Here is a 16,949-nt window from a genome sequence, read left to right on the forward strand (position 1 = left end):
GGCTAGGTTAAACTCTCATCATTTTGCAAATCCTACCCTTGTAGCTGCTTCATCTCCACCCCTCCCACACCAGCTGGAGGGCACTCAGCCACACACAATGCCTTCTGGTTTATGGAAACCACGTTCAATGTCCAAATATTGCACAGTTCCTTGAATAATAGAGCTTATAACCTTCCTAATTTATCATCAGTGTTTAAAATAGTATCACTAACCCTCACAAGTAACAATAGATGAAAAATTTATCTTAAACCCGAGCTACTTAAGCTATGATAATCTAGAAAGAAACCTTTTCTAATCTGTCACATCTTTAAGCAAAAGAAATACACACTCCCTAGGTTTCGTAATGAAACAAAAATGAACATTGGCAGAGGAAGCAAGATCGTCTACAAATACAAAACTTTTTCTCTCTTTTTCTCTTTGTAAGCCAGAGTAGCCCAAGGGATAACAGCATGATCATGCTTCTGATATATTTATACAGCACATTTCATCTTCATTAATCTAGATAACGCACTGGCACATTCTTATTTTTCAGTTCCAAGAATGGCAAGCTATTCCTGTGCTACAGCAGTTCAACAGCCACCTCTCTCCAACCATATGGGGCTTCATGGAGGTCCCTGACCACCACCCCTGGAGCACCATGAGTGTCTCCTTCCTACACTCCCACTTTTTGGGAAGAGGTTGTAGCACTGCAGCCCTGGCTCATCCCAGCTGCAGGCTGCATCCCAGCAATCCCCCAGATCTCACCACACTCACTTGGTCACAGATTAGGGCATGAAGGACCTCACTGAAGCATGAGGTAGCCCTAACATTACCCTCCTTGGCCCTGACGTGTGGCTTTTCTCATGGGAGCAACCTCTGCAATGCAACAAAAGGGTGAGGATGCTGGAATAAAATGCTCCTGCAAGGATCTGTATCTTCTCTCTGTTTGTTGTGAGATGGTATTTTGGTCAATAATCTTCATATTTAAAGGTGTCTTGTTTTCTTGTGCACCCAAAGGATAGCTGCACTGCAACTCCCGCATCTTCTGGGAGGTGTTTCTTACAGACATCCTCAGCACATTAAGCAATGAATAAAATCCAGAGCTGTAGAGAAACTGACTGCTCCTGAAACCACATTAAACTATAATGGGCTGAAAATGTCTTCATTTTAATGTCTCTTCGCTATCACAGAAAAGAAAGTCAATGCTGATATAAGTAAGCACAGGCAATGGGTTTATCTAATAACGTATACTAAAGATAGTGAAAAATACTTCAAATTTGCCTACAGTTATAAAACTGTAAATGAGACTGAACAACACCACTGCAGTAAGCCATTTTCCTCTAATGGTTTTCTGTGTTTTACTGGTTCAATAAAACCCATCACCTATCAACCTAAAAGCTGTAGTTATATACCCTATGGATATTCTCAATTAATTGATTTCTTAAATTTTACAATTGTGCCACAAACCCACCAGAAGAGCAAGGTATGGCAAAATGAACCAAAGACACTTCAATTCTTTCTTGGGAAGGACGTAGTGGAGTTGGTGGGAAGAGAGAGCCCTACACTAAAGTTTCAGAAGGCTGACAAAGTTTCTTGCCTTGGAGCAGAAAGCAGTTGGCAAAGATGGATGCAGATGTACCTGAATAGGCGGGATTGATGGGCTATGACCAATGGTATGAGGTTTAACAAGGCCAAGTGCAGAGTCTTGCACTTGAGAGACAACCACCCCATGCAGCACTACAGGCTTAGGGAAGAGTGGCTAGAAAGCTGCCTGGGGGTGTTGGTTGACAGCCAGCTGATTACGAGTCAGCAGTGGCCCAAGTAGCCAAGAAGGCCAACAGCATCTTGGCTTTTATCAGAAACAGCATGGCCAGCAGGACCAGGGAAGTGATTGTGTCCCTGTAGTGAGGCTGCACCTTGAATACTGTATTCAGCTTTGGGCCCCTCTCTACAAGAGGTCATTGAGGGGCTGGAGTGTGTCCGGAGAAGGGCAACAAAGCTGGTGAAGGGGCTGGAGAACAAGTCTTATGAGAGGCAGCTGAGACAACTGGAGTTTAGCCTGAAGAAAATAAGGCTGGGGGAGACCTTATCACTGTCTACAACTCCCTGAACGGAGGCTGGTGTGAGGTAGGTGCTGTTCTCTTCTCCCAAGTGAAAGGCAATAGGACAAGAGGGAATGGCCTCAAGTTGCACCAGGGGAGGTTCAGATTAGATACCAGGAAAAATTTCTTCATTGAAAGGGTTATCAGGCAGTGGAACAGCCTGCCCAGGGAGGTGGTTGAATCCCCATCTCTGGAGGTACTTAAGAGATGGGTAGATGAGGCGCGCAGGGGTATGGTTTAGTAGTGGATGAGTATGGTTGGATTTCATGATCTCAAAGGTCTTTTTCAAACAAACAATTCTACAGTTCTATACCCCTGTCTACAAATGTATACACTGCATTACATCATAGAGATTACAAAAAATACCAAATGAACTGAGTGGGCTGAGAAAACTTCCTGGAATCTTGAAAAAGATGAATCCTGCAGCAACAGCAATCTTATTTAGCTCCTGTGTCCCAAAGCCCCCCATCCACTAGCTGCCACTGACATAAAGCCACTCTGCTGGCTGTAATCAAGGGGTACAGACCACATGGTAAAGAGGTGAACTAAGACATGGTACTCATCATGAAATACAGCTAAATGAGCATTTTACACTTTCACACACAAATAAGTCTGTGTTTTCATGGTTCGTTCCACAAATACCCAAGAGATAAACTGTACAGCACTCAGTGTAATCTATTCCTCTAATTAATACCTTTGATAGTACAAAAAACCCTCAGTATTGTGAAAATAAACATAAAACATGGCCAGCTGACTTCCTTAAGAATACTTAAAAACACAGAGGTGGCTTCATAATTACCTCCAAATCTCTTTCTATTCAGTGGTATTACTTTCAGCAGTCTTCCCAACTATTTCCTTGGTTCTCAGCCCAAATCAGTCACCTTTCTTGACCTACTGTCCTCTCTCTGTAATCAGGCAAATTCTGTGCCCAGTTGAAGGAAAGAAGTGATTCTTCTGCAGAAACTTGTTAGAAATTGCTCTCAACAGAGGAATCACCTAAGATACACAGATCTCAGTCACCGGGTCTGGAAATGGTCCTATGAGTTTTCTAAAACAAGGTATTTTGTTGCTTCTCAGAAGAAGCAGACTTTGAGAAGTGCATTGAAGCAAATCCTTCTCAACACCTTATTCAAAGTCCAGCCAACTGACATTGATGGGTTTTGAGAATTTTTTTTTTGTTTTGCTTTGTATGTAATGGAAGGGTCACAATTCTTGAAGGACTTCTCAGACTCTCATCAAATGAGCATGATGGATCTTCTGTACCAAACGCAGCCATGCTGTTGTGCTCTCCAGCAAAGGAAGTGTTGGAGAGGATGTTGTCAAAACACTCACAACAAAAACACATCTCACTCTCTTCTTCCTCCATACTTCAGAATGAGCTGGTGAACCATGCTTGCTGCCAGCATTAGGTACAGAGTGTATTCTCAACAGTCAGCTTGAAACTGCTTTGCTTTTTCTACCCCTCAGGCACATAAACAAAAAATCAGTTGCTACTTCCTTGCAATTCACGTGAGGAGTGCCTGGAGTCAATGGGTTCAGTAAGGGGATCATTCAAGCCAGCTGCGGGCACTGAAAAGAATCCATTCTTCATTCCTGCGTCCAGGCTTGCTAGAAAGTAGGGAGCAAACGTTCCACCCAAAATAGTTTTGGTCTGAGCACAAGAGAAGCTGTTGGCAACAACAACAACGTTTAAAGAAAGAACATTTTAGGATCAGACTCACAAGCCTTGCAAAGTATTTTGTATCCTCTACCCCAAATTGTATTTCTTTCTGCCTGTAACAGACTACATGCTTTAACCAGCTCTGGCAGATTGCTGAGTGTCTTTATTTTGGCTAGTACAGAGCTCCCTTCCATATGGGATCTATCTAGGACAGAAAGCAGATCTAGCGGGATGGAGAGCCCAACGCCAGCTGAGCACCAGACCACCACAGCCCTCCGCAGTGAAGCCAAGTCGTGCAGTAGGGCCTCGGCAAAGGGTGCAAATTCAGGCAGCTCCACAGCAGCTCACCTTTCCCTGGAGCCACACGGCCAGGCAGGGGTGTGGGTGTATCCCCCCATGCTGGCCACGCAGTTTACCACCTACACGATGCATGCATCTGCTGGGTGTGCTCTCCTGCTCCAGCTTCATGGTCCACCCTGGACCGATGGCGCAAAACAGGCTCTGGGAAAATCCTCTTCTGTGTTGCTGTACCCATCACCGTCACACCGCATTTTACTGCAAGAATGCTCCAATAGCATCACAACAAATGCTGCCGTAAACTGCCACAGAGACCAGGTGTGAACAACTAGGTCTTTGTGGTTTATTTTTAACCTACAATGAGTCTGGAAAGCAGGAGGTGCTGCTGTTGCTAAGGTCACAATGGTAGAGTAGCAGACAGGAAGAGTTCCCTCTGGGTGAGCAACCAGTCCTGATCTGAGCGTTTCCTTGGGGTTGACTGGCAAGAGCAATTAATCCTGACACGGTGCATATGTTCCAGACTTCGTGTACTTCAGAAATGAAATGAGAAAAAAAGTTACTGTGATTCACTGTGAAATATCAAAAGCACTGAACTGTGATGCATTAACATGGCATTGTCTTCAGGACTCTTGCCCACCTCAAGGCTGACAAAAGGAGATGGCACACAGACATCAGAAGAGCACATATTCTGTCCTCTCACACCCAGGTACTTTTGCATGACACAATAATGTCTCCATCCTTTTCCTATGGTTATCAGTGCAGCAAAAATAAGGACAGTGTCCGGTAACAAAAGATACAAGAGAGGACAATGACCAAGATAAAAAAGATTTGCATTTATAAATGCCACAATATAAAGGAAATGATAAACCCCTACAAGCTGAGTTTCTAATTTGGTTTTAATCTTACTGGGCGTAGCTGCGCCAGCGTTGGCTGCCTCTCTGTCTCCTTTCCACTGGTCAGGACAAGCCTTCTCCCAAAGCACAACAGCTGGCGAGAGTAACCTTCCACCTCCTCTTTCTCACTACAGCTTTCCCCTAGAGCATGATGACTTTTAAATCCTTTCAGGCTCAAAGCCCAGTAAGCAGTAAAGCCCAGCAAAAAGTCATATTTATTTCTCATAACTATTTTTTTCATATAAGAGCCCAATAGAAAAATAACTTCAGCAGTATTTGTCATAGCCAGAGGTGGATTTGAAGCTCTTACAAAGTGAATATGCTGCACGCAGTGCAGCTTGGTGCAATACGCCTGTTTCTTAATGGAGCTAAAGGAAGAGCCTGCCTTAAGCCAAAGCTCCCATCTTCCTTCAGCTATAGTAAGGAGTGACTTAAATTCTTCTGGAAACTTTAGTATTGACAAAGAACTCAAATGAACAGCCACAATGGCTGCAGAGTGGTTTCCTTAATTAGAAAGTTGGCTGCATTTAGAAGGAGGAGGAAAACAATGCTACAGAAGGTCAAGGCAAAGAGCAAGTAAAAACAGTAGCACATGCAGCTCTGGAGGAAACAGAAACCAGCTCTATCAGCCCCTCAGATCCTCCAAACCCACTTGCAATTATTAGGCTGAATATCAAGCATGGCCCCGCTGCTGAATCAGAGCAGTACAAGCTTGTGAATGTGACTTGGCTTTAATTAATACATTTTGACAAGGCTCAAAACAGTCCCCAGGCGATTCAAGACACTCTAAAACATCAAGGAACTGACAGTACTTGACCACAACACATCAAATATAGAACTGTCTAGTTTTGATGAGCTGTCACTCTATCCTCCAGACATCCCTACTACAGCAAAGCACTTCAAGTTATGGGCTGCAACCACACAGCATGGTCCACAACACTACTGGCATCTTCTCAGATCACCAGTCATCCCCACTTCCACAGTGCCCAAGAACCCCTGTTGGTAACAGTGGCACTGGTGGCCTTCTCAGCCCTCAGCGTGCTCTGGCACTTGGCGATGGGCAACAGGAGAGCGCAGAGACACCCGGCACTGTGCAATTGACTGTAAGGAAGCCTGGGAAATCCACACCTTGCTGCTCACTTGCTGGCCAGGTTTGCCCAGCTGTCCTCGTGGACACCCAGTGTGCTGTTGCAGGAGAACTGGAGAGCCGTGTAGCAAACAGAAAACACTAATCAGGAAAATTGTGTGCTTTATTAAAACAGCAGACCAGATCCCATCCCAAAAGCACAATAAACTCTTGAAGAAGAGACATTTTAGACTGTGCACGTCTCCCAAGCCAGTGCAAGGCACAACCAGATAGAGAGATGGGTAACTGCACAGAGAAGTGCAGAAAACCAGAGGCAGAGAAACTGTAGCTTTCCCCTGTGCTGGTCATTTGCAGATCTGCCAATGCAACCAGCGCCTGACACCTGTGATCGGAAAGAAGCTGATACCTGTCGTGCTGAGACAATGGAGCATCCCGCTATGGAAATGCCAACAGCCGGTGCCAAAAAAGTGCTCCTGGGGAAGAGGCAGCTGTGCCGTGCATCTTGGGAAACCAGAAAGGCAAAAGGAGAAAACACTTCTTGGCTGCAGCAGAAAACCAACACACTGATGCCTCTCCTAAGCACAAGACTCTGGCCAAGGAGAAACACGGGTCATGGAACATTTCCAAGGGTGCACTTGAGATGCTCTTACTGTAAATGAACATGAAGCTGTGGCCTCTCAGGGCTACGCATGCTCCTCGCCATGGCGAGCTGCCATCCTGTGTGACTGAGCATGGGGTGTTCCTGTTCTGCTTCAAATCGGTGCCAGAATGAAATGAAACACGGGTGTCTGACATGAGGGAGGCCGAGGAGTGCGGCTGCAGTCTGCAGATGAGTGAGTGGAGAACGATGGAAGCAGGAAGGCTGAGTTTTCAGACTATAGCTCTGAAAAGAATATCTCAAGAGGACACCTTGGTGATCCACTTCCATGCAGAAGATGTAAAAGAATCATCCCAGACTGCACAGCTCCCTGAGCTCCTCAGAGGGCCTCTGCCTTAAACAATTGTGCAGCAGGAATATGGCCATCACCCCAGAGAAATGGCAAAACTACCTTACATCTGACACCCAGGAGCTCCATGTGGCTTGATACAAAGCAGCAAAGTACAGGTTATACACTCTGTATACACGAGAAAATTAATCTTAAATGACATGGAGTCAAAACTTGGATCTGGGAATCAATTTTTTTAAAAAAAACAATTCTAACTTGCTATTTTGCCAGATTCTGATTGCAAATCATTGCTCAGACCCCAAGGGCTCACGACCCACTTACCAAACATGGCACCGCTGTATTTGGATGGACTCGAGTCAGAATATTTCTAACACCATGAAGGGTAGAAGCTAGAGGCAAACAAACAAAGCATGTAACTATGCCAACTTGAGAGGAGGAGCGTAGAAAAAATTTGAAAGACAAACATTTTGTGAATGCAACCAGCAGCATTATTCCCAAGCATGGAATACTCTCCTAGAAACTGGCTACCTTTAGGGCACCGTCTGTTCTGCTGCAGTATTTTTCTTGGCTTACTGTTGCTGATTCCGGTATTTTCCCCTTTCTTCTGCTCTCCTATTTTCTTCCTTCCTCTCCCGCTTCTCCAGATGTGTTTGCACCAAAGGAAAGCTGTCCCCTTTGACTCTGCAGGGCAGCTGCCAGCCTTGCCTACGCTCAGCAGTTTTGCAGCCTGGCTGCTGCCTAGGCTGTCTGGCATTTCTTAGAACGTACCTCTTGTTCAGTACTGCAGTGCTTTGGCTATTTGCCTTAGGAACAGATTAACAAACAGGTACGAGGCATATTAACTCAGCGTGCCTAATAACTTCCCAGAGTGGGAGTAGAAGAAATTGGAGATCCCCCAGGAAGCTGTCCTAGTATGCAGGGCACAGACAGATTCGTCCCATTACAGGAGGCATCATGGAGAGGATTCACGTACTCTTGGCACCTGGTGCAAGCAATCCATGACCATGAAACCACCGAAAGCACAACAGGAATTGCATTGTAAACTGCTTATCTTCTCCACTTCAGCTGCTGCTCTGGAGCCTGAGGGCTCTAGGAAGAGTGTGAGAGGCTTTTCGGAAGGAGTTAAAGCAGCACTCTTCCTTACTGGCATCTGACGCCTCTTCCTTCCTGGAGCAAAAGCGGCTGGGGGTCCCCCTGGGAGAATAGAGGAGCATCTCCTTTGGCTTTCGCTAAGTGCTCTGCAACTTGCTGTACCGTAAACGGGTTGTGTAACACAAATCTGAACTGTGGAACAACCTCTCGAGCGCCAAGCCTTGTAGGAGCCAATGTTGTTTCTCCCAATCCTTCTGTGAGATCTGCTTTCCATATGTCTCTTTCGACGTCCCTGCCTTCTTCACGACTGCGAAAGACCAGCCTCCCTCTCTGCTGATCCTACCCCTCTCCCTGCCTCAGCCCGCCTGCTGGCTGCACATGAACGCACATGGATGGCTATCAAATCGAGTTTGCTTTTCTCAGCATCACTCCCCTCTCTAATGCCACCGCTGCTAAAGACATAACATCGTGGCTGTAAGTTGTCTCCAACCTCCGCTTAAGCAGTCACATCCCTGTATTGGGAACAGTACCCACAGGAGGATAGGACCTTCCTTTGCATTTCCCAGGACAAAGATCATTTACTACCATGAAACAACCAGCAAGAGAGAAAAATTCAGTTTCAGAACTAAGCACAAGTTTAAAAAGTCATATATACTAACAACTTCCTAAACCCTCTCTTTTCCATATGCCACCTTAGAAGACCAAGACAGTCAAATGGATCTGCTCTGGATTTCTCTCACACACCTCTCACAGCTGCAAATTTTTCCTCACAAGGTGCTTTTTACTTAGCAAGGTACCCTGAGTATTACCCTCCCTCTGACAAATATCACTGTTTACAGTCTGAAAGTTTATAATATTGAGCCATGACCAAATTAATTATCTTCACACACTCCTGTCCTACCAGTATGGCATGACTGCCGTTTCTTTTTCTCCTCCTCAACAACTGCTGCCATGATTCACATTACCATTAGCTTTCATAAGTGGCCTCCTTTGGTTTATCGTAGCCCACAGTGTCACTAGTCTTAAAATCATCCCAAAACATAGACAAACCGATACTCCAGTCTGAAGTCTTCTGTCACTTCTGAGGATCCCATGGACTTGGTCCCTTCCTTGTCCAGGGAAGAGCCACTGGATCCCTTCCCTCTATTCAAGCTTTTGCAGTGGAGCAGCAAGGTCAGATGCTTCCATGCCTCCTGCTCCGCAAGTCTTGCACGTACTCTACTGCCATTATATCGTGTCCCACCTCCTGCTGCCACAATACATCCCACCCCTGCCCTGGGATCCTTTTCTCCAGGGCAGTTTAGCCCACTCTGGGACCTCCAACAACTCTCCCATGACTTCCCATTTGCTTCCAATGAGAAATCCTCTCCTGCTGCATCCTCAGAGATGAAAAAAGGGGCTTTAATCACCTCTAAATCCAAAGCATCTTTTCTTTTTCAGGAGATTCGGGTGCTCTTTCCAGCCACCTTACAGCTGTCTGTACACTTTCAGATTTCCACGCTAATGTTTCAGGCTTCAGACAGACGTCAGCCAAGCTCAGTTTTTGCTCCTAGCACAGCTACCACTCAGCTGTGCTGAGTGAAGCATGTATGGCCAACCAACCATTTAGAATGGTCAAAAAGCCACAACAGTTTACCAATTACTTTTTTTAGAGCACCCTTTCTACAACAGAACACAGTAGGTCTGTATCTATGAATAACTTTCATCTTTGAAGGGTTTTTTTTCCTGGAAAGCATTGAAATAAGCTAGTCAGACCGCCTTATCTGTTCATTAACAGGAGCAAAGGCCAGCTTGACACACTGCAGTTAGGCTGAATAAACCAAAAATGTGCCTAATCAGAACAGGAATATTATCATTTAACATAAAACTGAAATATCAGAAATGAAGAAAATAAAAAGATTGAACCGTGTGCACAAGTAAACCACTTTTGATTGGCAAATGTTCAAACCAGAACAATAGTTCTTAATGCACAGCCAGTACTGCACCTCAAAGTCAGGTGTGTGCAAAAATAACTGAAGAGTAAACAGTCTACATCAGTGCTGGACGGTACTGTGTTTAAAAGCACTTTGAGCTTTAATAATTCAACAGAATTTAATTTGCTGAATTAAGAAAGGTGGAATTAATTTTTTTTCCAAAGCAGGACATGGATGGATACCCTATCTCTGTAAGATACACCCCAGGCTGCAGCATGTGGCAGGTGTGGGGACGCACACGGACAAGGACACACGTGTGCACACCCACACCCACGGACACCACTCTCCCGGCATTCTCTGGATCAGGTCCAAAACCCACAGAAATTGAGATCATGCAAGAAGTCCTCTAATCGACTTGACACGCAACATTTGAAACTGAGAAATACTTGCGATATTCATTTTACTCATAAGATCTCTATTAGAATTTTGGTTTGGAAATTTTAAATTGCAAACTTGCAAGCGCTGGGTGGAATTCCTTCTCATGCCTCGCTTCAGACTGTTAATAACAGCTCCAGTGCTAATGCCCCAACTCCTGAACATACAGAGGAAAAACAGCGCTTCATGAAATATTGATACACACATGGAAATTTGACAATTATCTCCAGTGCTCCTTGGTAAAATCTGAAAGCAAATAAATAGCAAACATTTCCTGTGCTCATTATAATACTGAAAAACAGAGAAAGAAACCAACTCATTATCGTTGGACTCGATGATCCGGTGGGTCTTTTCTAACCTGGTGATTCTATGATCTGTTTGACAAATATAACCTATTATTTTTAATAACGCACAGGCATTCAATGCATGAAATTTACAGCTTCTCTTGCTTAAAGAATCCATTGGTTTTGTAAGATGCAATTTTCAGAAATGCAGTAAAATTAAGTTATGTGGAGCTGGTGACTTCTGCAGGAGGTGAAAAAATAATTCTTCTACTGGAATCAATAGCAAAACTACCATTTTTTCAGATGGAAGCACAACTTCACTCGCTGCCTCATTTCCAGAAATAAATTCTCCAAAACCCAGAAATACTAATTTCATTGGCCTTTCTCATGCAAGCTTGGGAAACTAAAAGCTTGGAGTAAAAAAGAGCTGATGAGCCAGAGCGTGGGGCTGCTAGTCCACACAATGGATCTCTGCATCTTGCTCATCATAACCAGCGAGATGATACACGGGCTCTCGCTCTGGGCAGAGCAGCACAGCAGATGCCACACGGCTGCTTGGGAAGATGTGCTTTTAGGATGACCGGCAAGTATAGAGAATGCCTTTCAATGCAGAGAAAAACTTCCAATGCAGAGCGTAACAGGTTGCTCGGCATTGCATTACAGTGCAATCATCAGTGATTCTGTTTTCTGGATCTTTTAGTCCTGGCTGCAGATGAAACAGAACGGTAACAGCTGCAAACATGAATGAAATGGAAATTTAAGATTCTTAAGGCAAATGTTTCAGCTGGTAAGATAACAACTTTCAGTCTTATGCAGAGCCGCTCAACATGAGCAAGAATTCAAAGACAGGGAAACCTTGAGATCAACAAGAACTGGAACTGCTAGCCAGGTGGGATAACTAAAGCTATGTTTCAGCTTTCCTGATTACTTCAGTGCCCCAACAGGATGGTCCAGATACTGATAAGTTCTCTGTTGTCCACTCTGAATAGTCTCTTTCATCTTTCCCAGTATGTACTAATCAAGATTCCTTTCATCAACAAAGCAAAATATATGCACTTATATGAACTATTCCGAATATTCATTTAAAACTTCAGAATAAGGCACTTAGAGGGAGGCAGAGAAGACAATAAATGACTGTGTGTGACATTTCTGTTCCTGTTTCATTTCTCTCTGTGGGTAACAGTGAGAGGTTCCAATGAGAGACTGGACCAACACAGGAAAAGGCTGATAATCTAGAGAGTCAGTAAGGGAGTGCGTAGGAGGCAGCTTGAAAGCACTCAGGGATCTGCAGTGTTAGAACAAGCGTCAGGAAACGTGTCAGGGTTAAGAAGACCAGCAAGGAAGCCTAGGGGGAATTGTCAGGTTCTTGCTTCCCACCATCCCATGACTCCTGATGCAGCTCCTTGGCATGGAGGTAACGCACTCGCAGAAACTGCCTTCACATCTCGAAAACACATGCCAAGTGTTTAAATGGGACCTCCGATCCTCTTTTTCTGACTTTTTTTGTTGAAGGTATATCCTAAATCACTACTTATTGTTGTGCTTGCTGTCTAAGCAAACTCCTGCCTGCTTATTTACTTGCCAAGTCAGTACAACAACCTAGGAAATAACAAACTGCTTGATAACCAAAACAAGTCACTTTTGGCAAATAATGAAATCTCTGCAGAAGTACGGATCCAAAAGTATAATGACTAATACAGTGATTGTATTTTTGAAAGTTTTTTTTCCCCATTTTCATGTGTACACTTATCTGCATGTATAGATAGAACACGAGGATGCCATTTTGGCTGTTCCTATCAGTACCTACCAAGGACTGATCTTCACCGGCTTCAACCCTTCAGGTAAGCTTTTCTGGTTTCCTTCCTAGAGTGACAACCTGCTTATCACTCGGATTTCAGTCTAAATCACCCTACTCCCAGAGCTCTTGGGAACTGCAGGAAGAGTGCTGTACTCCCACTCTTCTCCCAGCTCTGCTTCCATGTGCAAGATGTGGTAAAAATCTATTTCCCTTGGTCACCCTGCATCTGGTGGTTGAGATGCACCCCTAGGGCCTGGAGGGAATGCTGCAGGAGGGAAGGAACCACAGGCTTCCACCACGGACCCTGCTACTGGCAGTGACAGCACCGGCTGCTCCAATCCATTGCATGCTGCTCATCTATCTGGCAGTGGGGTCTGCAGACGTTCCTTGCAAACAAAAAATTAAATTTATGCTTGGTGAATGAGGTTAGGTCAAGGTCTAGGTTAGGTTAGGTCAAACTACCTGAAATCTGGAGCAATCACACTGGGCAACTGAACTGCAGCAGCCTCACAAGGATGCTACATCACATGGAAAGGGGCACAGGGTGGTCCCGCACAGGCAGGACTAGGGCTCTGCTCCGTCCTGCCATGGAACCCATGTTTAATCCGATTGTTGGCCTTGACACCTTTTGCACTGAGGGTGAGGGCGGAGGAAGGAAAGCTGGGCACTAATCTGCTCCATCTGCTCTGGAGCAGCTAATTGGATTGTGAGTGCAGAAGGCAAGGCCGCTGGACAGGACGCTAGCGGTCACACCAGCCGGGCACAGGGACTCGGAAACCTCCTGTTTTGCTGAATAAAGCTGCTCTAGTGCAGAGGGCAAGGGTCCCACCACGCTGCCAAACCACCCCTCTGGCTAAACCCTCCCTAAGGACGCAGCCTGTCGCACCGAGGCAGGGCACGGCTGCCCAGAGCTCTGCTGGAGAGGTGGAACTAACACCGCCTAGGAAAAATAACATACGTGACCCCCACAACAAATAACATTTCATCTTTTACAGAACAGTAGTAAAAGCAGAAAGAAGAGATTAAATATTAGTTTTCTTTACCAAAAGTCAGTGGAATGCTGTTAATGTCAGGTTTTATTTAGGTGCATAAGTCAAAAGCTCATCTCCCAGTTGCTATATATAAACCTTAGTAACATATGTACTACAGCTGCAACATTTATTCTAAATAGGTGGCTTAATGATTTTGGCCTGCTGCTTTTTAAGGATTCAGCTCAGCACCTACTTCACTTTAAAAAATAACAGACAATTCAGTTGTGCAGCATTTTGATTAAACTGGTCTGTAGCATAATGCCGTGAGAAAGACAAGGAGGAGAAATATAAAAAAAACATTTAATAAAATAATGGTCAGAAACCTTTAAATTTTTTTCCCTCTGTGAACACTAAGTTTGTAGCTATGGAAACTACTTATGAGGAAGCTAAAAAAATGTCAGCAAATATAATCGGAAAATGATCTGGATATATAAGAGTCCTAACAATGATCGAGAACTACAGATGCAGGGTAAAAGGAAGGTGTAAATTGAAGATGACAACACTCATGCATCTGACAACATATTCTCCTCCGACAAGCCAAATGCATTTTTATTGCCGTGGCACTAAAGTCAATGAATTGCAACTGGAATGAGTTTGACACTTTATATTGCTTTTGATAAAAGCATTATAAAAAGCGTATTTCAACCTTTAAAAAAGTATTTTAAAAGCATGTTCTCTGCAATCAGTGAGTCGTATGCACATATTGGCCACGACAGTCAATATTTTATCAAGATAGTTTTCAGTCCATCTCTCGCATACTCTCTTCTTCAGCCATTTACCCTACTAATACGAGCAGTTCTGACGACTTCAATTTCAAGATCCACATCTGCAAACTCATCTACCAGACTGAGGCTGGTAAGAGTATGCACATGCAAGTAATGCTCAGCCAAGTCCTTGTGAGCCTTTTAAAGGCTGTCCTGAACTCACTGCAAGCACTTCCAGCTACCATCTTTATCATATTGCATGTCAGTGTCTTGCAAATGGTGCTGCAATCATCAGGACAGCAGACACTAGCAAAACACATCTGCTTATTTCAATAAAGTGTTTTTGTACAGAAGTTACAATCCCAGTTTGTGATTTTGCCAAAGAATGCAGTGCAGATTTTACCTGGAGTAACACACTGGCTGGGACTGGCTCCAAGGACTGGCTATGGTCTGTCAGGTCAATGTGCAAATTAAATCAGATTTTCTCAGTACACTGAGCTTCCTTTGGTGCTGTTTCAGTCCAGACTGTTAATTGAGCTGCCTTACATGTATACATTGCAATTACATGCTACACTGTGGAGAAAACACAGTGAAGAAAACCTGGAGTTGATTTCTGAACTGTCCTTTATATGGTACATTGGGCAAAAAACAAACCAACTTCAACAAATGCTCATGGAATTTATATTGTCTATGAAATGTCATTGCCAACCGCTCTCTTCCCATAAAAAGTTATGACAATTTCAATGTGGTACTCTTAAAACAACGTGCAAATGTCACTATTTTAACCATCCCTGAACAATTGTCAAGGCTCTCGGCTCCTGATTAGGCCCTCTGCTCTTTGGGGGTTGCCCACGTGAAGAGCTTCAGTCCGCAACTGATGTGCGGTTAATACAATTTTTATCTGTCAGACGGTGGAAAATACAAGTGGAAAGGATCACAATCAAGTGTTAAACAGTAATAGCAGAGCTGAGTTAATCACAGTGAAAGGTGTTTCTAGCTGAGCTCTAAGCTGATAAAAGAGAAGGCAAGTCCCCTTCACAGTGAAGAGAAGTACTTGCCCAAGGAAAGCAGCTACCCTGGACAGCCTGGCTTATCCTGCTCAGGAAAAGGTCAGGCTTTTAACCAAATCTTACAGTTTTGCTCCGCGTTCTTATACCTACCCAACTTGTATGGGGCAGCCCCGTGTTTGTCATCCCTATGGGAAGCATCTCCCCTTCTGTGATCATTTGCTTTCGTATCTTCATATGAAAACTAGAGTTTGAATAAGCATCCAAGACACATTTGCAGTGAATCTCCATTCCTCACTGGAGCTCCCCAAGTCCATCATCACAAACAGAAATCTGGACAGACTCCTCATTTGGGAGAAGTCTAGGCTAGATATAAAAATACAAGACTTCTTATCAGCCAACTGCCAGCTTTAAACATGAAAAACTGGATACAAAAATATAAATCTAGTAATCCAATAGAAATACTAACAAACATAATAAGTTGAAGATGTAACATTTTGGAGGTGAAGCTCAAGTAATCCATTCAGTGACCACTACACATGGTTTTGCCCATTGCTTTTCTGACCTACACTTTTTATTTCCCTGCATTACCACCCACTTCAGCAACGAGACTGGCTGCAAACTACCCTGGCGGCAGACTTCCAGTCAACATGGTTTTGTCACTCAGACTTCACAGAAGTTATTTTTTCTCCTTGCCACTGAGGCGACTTGGGGTGTTCGCTACCTGTGACACCACGGATGGTGAGGAGCAGCTGTGTCCGAGGACATTTCTCCTCGGGGAAGCCATTTCCAGCAGTTTCATGGACAAAGTCTTGATGACACAGAAAGCAGCAGTGGTTGGGGAGTTCCGGGGATAGGAAGCTGGCTCAGCTCCAGAGATGTTGCTTTCAACTCCTACATTCTATTCGCTCTGCTGCCACAGCAATGGGTTTAGGGCGTTCATTCACCACCTTCTCTTCATACAGCCCTATAATTCCCAGCAAGAGCAATACATCTAACTTCTTCTTAATAATTATTTTATGAAATATAAAGAAGTGGCAGCAATGAATTTTATTGCTGATTTTCCTTTAACTAACCACACCAAAGTAATGGGTCCATAAGCAAACAGCACATGTGTACAGCCCCTACCTGGAAAGGTAACTCTACCATCTGAAATACCAGGCAGGAGAAGACACCTTCCTCCTGTGAGCCCTCTGCCCAAACTCCAAAGTAAACAGCATCTGTACAGAATCAACACGGAAGGTCAATGCTCAGCAGAAAATCACAAATGGGATGCCTAGAAACAACTCACAGCAGAAAAACTAGAATACATAGCCCAACAACACTTAAAAAATAACCAAAACAGATTATATTAACCCCCTATCTATGTAACAAGCTTCAGAAAATCACTGGACTATAACATACATTTTATAACCCTCAGCTAAGAAGACATTAACCTATACCAACAGAAAATATTTGCAGCCAATTAAAGATGGTCTTTAGTACTGAATGTGTTTTCACCTTACAACTCAACTATCCAAAGCTATAGCCAGGTGAAGGCTCGTCACTCCTCAAAATGCATCCTGTCTCTTCCTGCTGGCAAATACAATTTTCCTGGATTTAGTTAAGTTTCTGTCATCTGCTCCATGCTTTACAAACATCTTAACATATTTGTAATATTCGCTTATCACCTCGCGTGTAAGTGTGAACACTTCTTAGCAATGGTGTTCCTTAAAGAGTA

General features: G+C 44.0%; 1 protein-coding gene across 4 annotated transcripts in view; it reads right to left on the reverse strand.

Annotated features, from left to right (window-relative positions):
• CTBP2 (C-terminal binding protein 2) overlaps positions 1–16,949 on the reverse strand; it is a 139,249-nt gene that overhangs the window by 24,009 nt on the left and 98,291 nt on the right. The window contains exon 1 of one of the 4 annotated variants that reach the window (XM_069864105.1): positions 7,287–7,308. The exons of the other annotated variants lie outside the window; for them this stretch is intronic. Within the exon in view, the coding sequence (XP_069720206.1) occupies positions 7,287–7,293 (7 nt within the window). The 5' untranslated portion in view covers positions 7,294–7,308. Of the gene's footprint in view, positions 1–7,286; positions 7,309–16,949 lie in introns of those variants that run through there. 4 annotated transcript variants of the gene reach the window in all.

The sequence above is a fragment of the Phaenicophaeus curvirostris genome, chromosome 9 (assembly GCF_032191515.1).
Source record: "Phaenicophaeus curvirostris isolate KB17595 chromosome 9, BPBGC_Pcur_1.0, whole genome shotgun sequence".
Classification (NCBI taxonomy): domain Eukaryota; kingdom Metazoa; phylum Chordata; class Aves; order Cuculiformes; family Cuculidae; genus Phaenicophaeus; species Phaenicophaeus curvirostris.